Source organism: Apaloderma vittatum, unplaced genomic scaffold, assembly GCF_000703405.1.
Source record: "Apaloderma vittatum isolate BGI_N311 unplaced genomic scaffold, ASM70340v1 scaffold15796, whole genome shotgun sequence".
Lineage (NCBI taxonomy): Eukaryota > Metazoa > Chordata > Aves > Trogoniformes > Trogonidae > Apaloderma > Apaloderma vittatum.
The window spans coordinates 24,904-35,533 of NW_009721366.1; the positions used below are offsets into that span (position 1 = coordinate 24,904).

General features: G+C 52.4%; 1 protein-coding gene across 1 annotated transcript in view; it reads right to left on the reverse strand.

Moving 5' to 3' along the window:
- LOC104275414 (GDNF family receptor alpha-2-like) overlaps positions 1-10,582 on the reverse strand; it is a gene marked incomplete at its 5' end in the record, with an annotated part of 14,458 nt that extends 3,876 nt beyond the window's left edge. The window contains 3 exon segments of the mRNA XM_009871360.1: positions 6,041-6,389; positions 9,956-10,039; positions 10,521-10,582. Coding sequence (XP_009869662.1) covers positions 6,041-6,389; positions 9,956-10,039; positions 10,521-10,582 — 495 coding nt within the window.
- Positions 10,583-10,630: the final 48 nt, after the last annotated feature.

Here is a 10,630-nt window from a genome sequence, read left to right on the forward strand (position 1 = left end):
TGTATACAATGAGTTTGCAGTCGCTGGATGAGACTCTCAGTGCCAGGAATAAACCTTACTGGAGCTGGCCCATGGCTTCTCAGATTTCTGCTTTTAAGTGCCTGGGGAAAAAAGAACAAAACAAAAAAAAAAAGAAAAAAAAAAAGAGAGGGAGCCAAGTCCATCTTAGCAGAGAGAGGAGGAATCGGTGCCAAATTGCTGGCTGGCAGCTCGAGGCAGCAGGTGGGTCTGGTTGGTCTCTGCCTGCAAAGGCCAGACCTGGGCTGGGGTCAGGGATGGGAGATGGAGGCACAGGGAGCTGCAGAGCACATTATTTTCCTTAGATTTCATGGAAGTCGGGGAGAAAAAAAAAAAAAGGAGTAAAAATGGGATTAAGAAAAATTAATCATATGTACACATATGTGTCATCTCCCAAACCCACTCCAAAGATTTCAAAGTTAAGGGTTTCCAAGCTGCTTCTCTTTGCTGCATCTAGAAAATACCTTTGATTCCTGGGTGAAAACCCCAAGATGAGGCAACTCCAGAGGCTTTAATATTACTCTTTCTCCCTGCCCAATTCCAGACACCTCCCAGATCCCCACAGAAACCCCCTATATGTACCCCAGGTGCATAAATACCCTATTTTTGTGCATCGCTGCAACCATCCCGCCAGCTGCTAACTCATCTCCAACCCTTGTTGTCGTGCAGGAATTCAGAAGCAGCTTGAAGGCGCCAGCAAGACACCCTCGCTCTGGCATTAAAAGTTACCTACACAGCAGAGGATTTTTGATTGTTGGGTTGTTGTTGAGGTTTTTTTTCCCTCCCCGTTTGTTGGTGCATTGCAAGTTTTTAAGTAGGGAAAAAAAAAATCATCCTCCGAACAGATGCAAGGTGCCTAATTGGGTGCTAATTGTTCCCATCACCGCGTGTCTACGAGAAGTCCAAGCGCTGCGCTGGTAATAACTCACCACCCATCAAAGGGAACAGTACCAGGCTCTTGAATATTTCATGCAGAAAATATCCGAGATGCAGAGATTACTCAGGACGGGGTTTTAACAGGCAATTTACAGGGACCAAGGAAAAATAGCTTTAATAGACACGAGCACGGAGAGGTGGCTCAGAAACGTTCCTCGACCCCCTCCCGTGGAGCAGTGGATGTTCAAGAAGCTGCGACAACATGGAAAAACTCAGCAAGACATGACAAACCCGCAGGCTCGCCGGGTGCAATGCTCACTCTGCCTGCTCGTCCTGCTGGAGACGAACGCTTTCAAAGCCAGGAGATGCGAGATAAGAAAAAATAATAATTAAAAAAAATATATAAAAATAGCCTCAAACCCCAAGAAGAGCAGCCAGGTAATTCAAAGAGCCCTGGGGATCAGCTCAAGAAATCAGAGGGAAGCTGGAGCAAAAACTCCACTTTTCTGGATGACCCTCTACCACAGAGGGGTAAAAAAAAATAAAAATCAATGGAAATACTTGTTTTATCCAGGAAAAGTTACCTGCCACCTCTGGAGACTGGAGCCACCTGCTCTGGTACGAGCCAGGAGGGTTTTATTCCTGCTTTTAGTGAAAATGTTGTAGCAGAGCATCTCTCTGGAGGGTGGGCACTGGTCCCCAGCCTAAAGCCACCCCTCGCCCAGGGGATGGAACAAACCAGAGAGAAGCAAAGGAGAAATCCTCAAATCAGAGTAAGCAGAGCTAAGCCAGCATGAGGGAAAAAGAAATGAGGACAAACAGACAGCAGACCAACTGCTAAGTTAGGAGCCGTTAATTAAGAAGTTTAGTTACCCACGCGTATTTTTAGGACATCGCATTTTGATTCATCACAGATAAGAGCAGATGAAAGACTGGGGGGTTTTTTATCCTCTTGCCTATGCTCAAACCCTATCATTACCCAGTAAGAGAAGGGAAGAATTAAACGCATGCATCATTTGATTTTAATTGAAGGACTGTTCTATTTCATTGAACTGCTAACTAAGCCGAACAGGAGATTGTGTTTACATAAGCAAACCCTGAGTCAGTATAGACTTGCTGTCACATTAAGTCAATACTTATGAAGGCTCTCTATTTAATTATTCAGTGCGAATTGACTTATTATTCTGTTAAGAGCGTGGTTAGCCTTGAGCAAGGTGGCCGCTGAGCTGAGAGATCCCTTCCAGCTGCCTTTGCACGTGGGTGCCCGCAGGGTCCTGGGGCAGATATACCCCCTGATCCCCTCCCTCTGTGTCCCAGCCCCACACCACGAAGCTGAAGCCACCAACCCTTGCAGATTTAGCTAATTTCAGGTCAGGTTTGTTGCCTTCCCTCCAGGTTATCGCAGCTCTGGTGCAGCCTCCCCACCCCTGGCACCCATCAGCCATGCCCTGTCCCCTTCCAGACATGGGCATCACTCCTCTCCGTCAGCTCCCAGAGCCTCTGTGAAATCCAGGAGCATTTTTTCCCTCCTTCTTCTTCTTCATCCCAGCCAGCTGCGTGGACAGCCCAGCCGTGGCTCCGAGCCGCACTCATTACACGGTGTAATGAGAAAGTTGAGCTGCCGCTCTGCTGTTTATCAAGGAAACATCCATTATAGATGGCATTTTGTCTGTGCTAAACAAAGGGCGTGAAGACGACATGGGTTTAAGGAAAAAAAAAAAAGTGTTTTGTTCCCATGTTTGGTGTTCAATCAATAACCAAGGCAGCCTGGATCTGTTCCTTCCTTTGCACACACCTCGAGTCAAGCAAGGCTTTCCCTCCCCAGGCATCTCTCCTGAATTAGCATCCCAACCCCAGGCAAAAAGAGATGGTTTCTGCCGTGCACACACCAAGGGACTCAGACTCAGGGGTCCTGAGAGGAGCTGGGTGGGATCCATCAGTGGGATCCCCCAGTCACAAACACGCTGAAAACAGGGAGAAAAAAAAGCTCAGGTAAATGAAGCATCACTCTGCTTTTGGAACCTGAGGAGCTATAGACAGTGGAGGCTAAGAAATTCTCCAGCACCAGCATCACTGAAGCATATAAGACCAGATTATTTGTGTTCCTGACTTGCTGATGCAAGATGAAAAATACAGCAAACTGCAGCTGCTGAAATCAGCTCTTTTCTCCCCAGGGAGAAAAAAAAGCTCAGGTAAATGAAGCATCACTCCGCTTTTGGAACCTGAGGAGCTATAGACAGTGGAGGCTAAGAAATTCTCCAGCACCAGCATCACTGAAGCATATAAGACCAGATTATTTGTGTTCCTGACTTGCTGATGCAAGATGAAAAATACAGCAAACTGCAGCTGCTGAAATCAGCTCTTTTCTCCCCTTTCCTTCCCTTTCCCCTTAGCTGAGGTTAGTGTTTTGTGAAAGGTTTTTATATTCTGGGAGCTAAAACCTGTCCATTGCAATCAGGCACAGAGCTTGGGGAGTTTGTCAGGCTCCTCTGTTGTGCTGGGAAAAGCTTCCCGGCACGAAAAGCTTCACAAATTGCAGCGATCTGAGCCTGATTGCTCCTGCTCCCGCGGCCGGGAGCCGGGCAAAGGGGCTCAGGGCATCTCACCAGGGATTTTTTTGCAGCCTCACAGGTCAAGGCCGTTTGAATTGCTTTGTCCAGAGCAAAGCCCAGGATTTCAGCCTGGAATAACTTCAGTCCTGCACCCCACTCCACAGGGTGAGCCCTCACCAGGTACTGAGCCCGGGGAGGGATGCTCGGGGGCTGCATCCTGGCTCCGTTTGTGGCCTCAGAAGGGCAGTGCAGAACAGAGGGGCTGCACAGCACCATTCTCCTCATCGTGGCCACCTCCAGGTGATCCACGCCCTGCTCCACGCCAGCACACTGATTAAAATGTGCTGGTCCAAAGCATTCAAGAAAGCAACCACCCGCAGAACTACCCTCGGTGGAGGTGGAAGACCTGGTGGCTTTTCTCTCCCCAGTTCATGACCACCGATGGGGTAGGGGCCGGTTTTCAACGACCACGTAACCACCAGCTAGAAAGCATCAGAAAGCCAGGAAAACCTCCAGAATGGCCATTTCCCATGCTGGCCCACTAACGTGCCTTCTAGCCCAACTCATTTCACTTCTTTGGGGAAGGAAGCAACACCACCTCAGGGAGGGTTGCCTTCCACCGGAGCAGCAGCCACCTGCATCCAACTCAGCACCGACCAGAGCAAAAATCTACCCACAAAAGCCTTATCCTAGTAGAGAGGGCTTCGCCGTTCGTTAGGCATTCAGCCAGGAGGCTTAATTACACTCACAGCCCGTGCAGGAGTATTATCTCATCTCCTGTCAACGCCAGGTTTCGGAAAAGCTTGCTGATCCGCTCTGGAGTTCAATGCCGGTGCCAGTCCCACGTGCAGATAAGGAGGACGAGCATCAGTGGTGATGGCAGCCCGATAAGCTCAGGGATCGACGGGAAATCCCGCGGCAGACCCCAGCCCTGGCTGCGGTGGGGGGGCTCAGGATGACGGGACATGGAAGGGTTTCACTCCCTCCTGGGTGCAGATGTGGTGAGGAAGAGGACAAAGCCCTCACGCTCTGTTTATACCCAGTGCTGATCTGGGCAGTGCCTGCCAATGCTTTGTTATTTATAAATGCAGAGAGCCTCGGAGAGGCAGGAGAAACCCCCCCCCCCCAGAACCAGGCAGCCCGGCAGATCCCCCCATCCCTGCAAAACAGCTGCTTGGCAATGAGGACGCCAGACAACCTGGGTGCAAACCCCACTGAAGTTTTGCAGAAGAGGAGCTGGACCAGCAGCACATCCAGGGGTCCTGGAGCGATGCACATCAGGTGCAGCCCCGGCTTCAAGCACCGAGTCTGCAGCAGGGACCTCGGCATCACCGCTGAATGAGACACCCCTTGAACCAAGCCAGATCCTCTCTAAATCCCTCAATCCATGTTGGCCAAAAGCCTCTGCCAAAGCACAAACAGCAGCTACTGGGTGAGGGTTTTTCCCCCCCGCCTCATCTCAGGTGCCAGGTCCGGATCCCCCCAGGTAGGTGATGGCTTTGGACCACTTCTGCAGCTGCAAACACAAGGTCAAGTGAGCTGCTGGAGCACGGCAGCATCTCTGCTGCTAGAGAGGAGCGGATGGGATGAGACTTTCTCTTGCAAGTCTAGATCCACACAAATTCTGCAAACCAAGGCCCGAAGCTGGATGTGTAAATAAAAGCCGGATTTGGGCGCTTTGCAGAGGGAGAGCCCCCAGCCCGATCCATGCTGCTGCCAGAAAAACACGTTTCCAACTTAGAGCAAACAGCCAAAGCAGCTGCCACATGATTCCCCCTTTGCTGCTTCACCTTTCTGGTGAAATTTCATTTCATTTCATGCAGGAACGGGCTTATAATTAATGCTCGGCAGCTCTGTGGCCTCTCCGGTCCCCCCTCAACGCGCTGCTAACGCGGGTTATTCCCCTCCGTGAGCAGATGCATCCGCAGCATTTAATGTCTGAGCAAGTATCAGGTCTGCTGACGGAGAAGTGTTACCATTAATTTGGCCGTGACTCGGCGCAGCCCTGGTATCTTTTATTCATAGACACTGGCTCATTGTATTACTTTTTGATAAAAAGCCGCATTCCCACATTTCAAACACATTCGCTTGCAGCCGGAGGAAGACCTGAAGCTGTGTTATTTATTTATTTCACCACCGGGCTCTGGGAAACTCCATCACCTTGATGGCAAAAAGACCTTCCTCCTCACAGGAAACATATTCTTTACGAGGCTGATCCAGCCCCCGGAGGGGGGCAGGAGGTTTTTTTTGCTGTATGAATAACGAGTTTCATAACGGAGCAAAAGCCTGATCTCCCGACTTCGCTCTGCCACAGGGAAAACAGCACATTTCACCAGCCACGTGAAGGTTTGCACGCTTCCAAACCATGCAGAACCCTGCACAGGCTCACGGGTTCACTCCAGAGCAAGGGGAACCAACCTCGAGGCCACATCTCGGCGCGCAAACCCCTCCATGAGCCGCTTAAAACCCTTTAACGCTGCCCCATTTCAGGCACAAGAATATTGCTGTTACTGGGGGAGACTCAGCTGGCAAACGCAACAAATAAACTGGGAATAGGGTCACACAATGCTGCAAACACGGCCGCAACTCCTTACCGGCAGAGGTGATCCGTCCGGCACGTGTTGCGCAGATCCAGGCAGTTGGGCTTCTCCTTGTCCTCGTAGGAGCAGGAGGGGACGATGGTTTGTCGCCGGCGCTCGGCGCAAGCCTGGTCCCTGCAGGAGCAGAAGAGGAGGCGGTAGGTGTACTCGCTGGGGACGCGGTCGAAGAACTGGCGCAGAGCCTTGTGGCATTTCCTCCGGCTGCAGTGCTCGGTGGCCGAGATCTCCTTGCTGCAGGTGGAGATGTAGCCCGAGCGCAGGCGCTTGCAGTTGTCGTTCAGGTTGCAGGCTTTGGCCGCGTCCAGGCAGTGGTTGCTTTTGGAGTTGGTGGCTGGATCCATTCCTGCCCGGAAAGCAAGAGGGAGAAAGGGTGAGCACGGCACCGAGGGGACAGGGAGATGCCCTCAAACTGGGGAGATGCTATGGGGAAGGGGGCTGGCATCACCCTCCAGCATCTCTGGCACAACCCATCGCTGTCATCCCCAGCATTCTGTGATTCTGTCCTGCTGGTGGTGGTGAGGAGGCTTCATCTTCACCTTCATCTCCATCCTTCTGGGTGATTTGGGAGGTCCTCTTCCAGTACAGGAAGGGTTAACATGCAGTAGAGACGCAACCTGGTCAAACCATCTTCAGTGCATAATTCATGCCATGAATTTGCAATAAATTCCTTTTTTTTTTTTCCTTGTCAATTATTCAAAGAATAATTATTAATTATTCAGCCTGCTCCAAAGCAGAAGAATCTGCTGCACAGGGCTCCCCACATCCTCTCCTGGGGCTCCCCAAAGCCAGGTCATCCCCACTTAAGCACTGCCCAGGCAAGGATGATGGGGATGACTCTGCCAGCAGTGCTGGGCACCAGCCAGATCCCACATCCATGCTGGGAATCCCAGCCATCAGCAAAAAAACAGGGAGAGAGGATGGACAAAGCCAAACCTCCACACAAGAACAAACACTGGATCTTTTTTTTCTTTTTTTTTTTGGCAAAATGATGGATCACCCTCAGCAGCCCAGGTACTTTTTCAGAAGCCACCTGATGCACCAAACACCTCATCCCTAATTTCATCCCCTTCACAGCCCAGCCAAGCTCGTGGATTCCTCCATTGTCTCCCAGCTTCTGCTGGCAAAGACAAACAACAACCCCAAAGAGGGCTCCCAACAGGCATATTTGTAGGGCTCTGCTAATTAGGAAACATCAAGCAGCTGCCTGGGCAGGCACACCCTCCTCCCCACGCCCCCCAGGCACCCAGGGGACCACCCTGCAGGTGAACAACCCAACTTTTTCTGCAGTTTTCCCAACTCAGTATGAACTTCTGAGCCGGGATCCCCCAGCACAGCATTGCCTATGTTAAGGGAACCCGATTAAAAGGTGAAGGTGGAAGCCCCTCCCACCCAGTGCCACCAGTCCTGACCTGTCCTGTCCTAACTGCGGGTCCTCACAGCCCCCTTCACCCCAGCACCCCTCCCACTGGGCTGCCAGGGCATGAGACCCCACAGCCAGGATGTTAAAGCAGTTCAGAGAGAGCCCTCGAAATATCAAACGTGTCATCCCAGTGACGAACATCCCCCCAGGGAGATCTACCGGGGACGCGAGAGTTCGATAAGACAGCTGTAAAGTGAATACTTCTTATGATATATGATCTATAAGTAGATCTGCCTTGAAAAATACCGCGAGAGGCAAGAAGGTCGCCCCAGCTAAGGGAGACGTTTGAGCTGATGGATGGTGGGAACACAGACCAGAGCTGTGCTGGGGGTGGGAATTCTTCCTCCCTGCTCCTCATGGAGCCCTGTTTGGAATAAAGCTGGGGAGAAAGGAGGTGAAGACAAGTCTTTCGGGGCTTCACACTTTCCCTTGGGCAGCCCCAAAGACAGGCAGGAATTGCCAATTGACAGCAGGATCCTACCCACCCAGCTTGGATGGAGATATGGGGTCCTTCCAGGCAAGGGCTGAGGATGGAGACAGCTCATGACACTGATGTCAGAGGAACACAAGGGAGAAAAGAAGCTTGCAGAGGATGGAGGACACATGGCTCTCTTTTCTCCTTGCCCAAACCAGCTCCAGAATTTGAGGGGGGGTGCACTGAGTGCTCTCTGCACCCAATGGTGCCGGCGGCTGCTCCAACTCCGAGCGGTGGAGAGCCAGCGCAGCGGCTCTCGGCGCAAGCGTGGGATCTGTGCGAAGTGCTGGCTTATTGTCTAATCCTCCGGAGCATCATCGCTCCTGCCCTACCCGAGACCTGCAGGGACCTGGATGCATTTTAATAGAGCCGATGCTTGAAAGTGCAAGGTTTCTGGGGAGCTCATTAATAAAGCACGAGCATGAAAATTTCATGAGGAGAGAAGGAAAACGGGGGCCAAGGGGCCTCAGAGGGGACAGCGCTGGGAGACCTGGTGCCCCCAGCCGTCCCCTCCGCAGGCTCTGCCTGGCCTCTTGGAACAGGATGGGGTAAGGGGCAGAGAAAGAGGAGGAGGAGGGCAATGAGGAAGGCAGCACTGCTGCAAACCTGCTCCGTGCAGACTGAGCACCCACCCGCCTCTTGGGTGCTGCCATGGGCCAGCAGAAACCCCGAGTGGGGCTGGTTTCCCAGCTGGAGCCTCTTCTTTCTTCCCCGCAGGCTGTGGTTTCCGCAGGGCGGGCTCTGGCACCCCTCGGCACTGCAGGGCACCCTCATCCCTTTCTAGAAAGGGAAGGTCACCCCCCGGCCAGCCCTGCAGGCAATTAGCAGGCTCTGCCTCAGCCTCCTTATCCAGAAACAACACCAACAGCTCGTTTGCTTGGGGTCCAGGTCAGGGCTGGGGATGCCAGGGACTCCCAGTGCTCCAGCCCCGTGCGAGGGGGGTGGAAAAGGAGGGGGAGAAGCATCAAGGCCACGACAACAAAACCCAGCCAGTTCCTCCCTTCCCCCCAGCCCCCAAAACTGCCAGACAGCCTTCCTTCTCCTCTCACTTGGCTTTTGTGAATAAATCAACCCATGAGCGTTTAATCCCCGACTCCAGACACTTTGCTTTTCATACTTCGCAGCAGCTAAAATATTTCCTTGACGCTAATGTAATCCAAAAAGGCGTGCGGGGAGACGGGAGGGGGTGGCATCGTCATCCCGAACGGGTGCTAACCTCCCCGGAGGGAGCTGGCAAATTCGCTTCGGGAGCTAAAAACCCAGCGGGTGACAGCAGCGAGGGGGACAAGGCGTCACAGCCCTCCTCTGAGGTGTCCCCAAGCGAGCCGGGGAGGGGCTGCGAGGTCCCGATGGGGAGGAACAGAATCCCTGAGGTGCCCCCAGGAGGTCTGGGGACCCCCGAAACCAGGAGGAGCTTTTGGAAAAAGGGTTAAGAGGAGAAAGAGCACGGAGAAGCCCGGGAGTTGCTGGCCTAATTTGAAAAAAGGGAGGTGGGGTGTGGGGTGGAAGGAGGGTTGTCATGGAAATAGATGGCAAAAAAAAAAAAGTTCCTGAGGATGGTGGCGGAGTTTGGGTTCCTGAGAGGAGGATGTGGAGGCAGAGAGGGGCTCCAAAGGGCTTGGCATCCTTCTCCCAGCAGCATCCCATAGCTCGAGGCAAACAGGGTTCTCTCACCTGTTTCCCCACATATGGGGGGGGGTCATCCCACCACCTCTGTCACAGCCAGGGCTCACCCATTCCTAGAAACGTCTGAAACTGGGCAGATCAAACCCTGGAACCAGCCCCTCCATCAGGCTTCAGCATCCCTGTCGGCTTTGGGGGGGCCACACGTTGTCCCCAACTGACGCTACAGGCATCACGTCTGGGGTGATGGGGGAGCCGTGGGAGCTGGAGGAGCAAAGGATTGAACCACAGGGGATGGAGATGCAGTTTCTCCTTGCCAGGGAGCTCGGTGGCAGCTCTACATTCACGGGCAAGAGAAGATAAACCAGCGGAAGCACGTTGCTTTTATTACCTGAGAAAATTGAAGCAAGCCTGAATATATCAGAGAGACGAGAGGTGACCGGCTCGTAGGGGGAAGCTTCATAAAATTCTTCTCCTAGAGTGGGAGGAAAGAAAGAGAAGGGCGAGAAAAAAAGCCAATTAAAAACCACAACGAATAACCTCAGCCACCACCGAAGCTCCGGGCACCCCTCTGGCACTGCAATCGCCATTTGGGGAGGGAAAACCAAAAAGCATTTTAAATCACTGCCCTGCAATGCCCATTTCGGACCAAGTCAGCTTAATTCTTGCTGGCTGGGAGTTTGTGGCCGGGCAGACAGGTCCAAGCTGCTGCTGCTGCAGCTGGGTCCTGATGGCTGGGTCCTGCTCTGAGCTCCGCTCCCGGTGCAAGTCAGGATTTGGCAGCGGCTGCGTTCAAACTGACCTCAGGAATTGAGGGAACTGAGATTTGAAAGGTCAATATTTCCTGAATACGTCCACAGAGTTCGGGCCAGCTGCAAGCTGGAAGTTTTAGGGTCTGTACTCAACTCTGGGTTATTTTTTGTTGCAAAAAGAAATAAAAAAAATTTTAAAAGCACATTTGCCTAAAAAATAAACCCCCCAAAACACTCTAAGGATTGTTTTCTGCTCTGCTCTACCTCTGATGTGCTTGGGGAAAATGGAAATAGTTCAGCAACCCGTGCTTTCC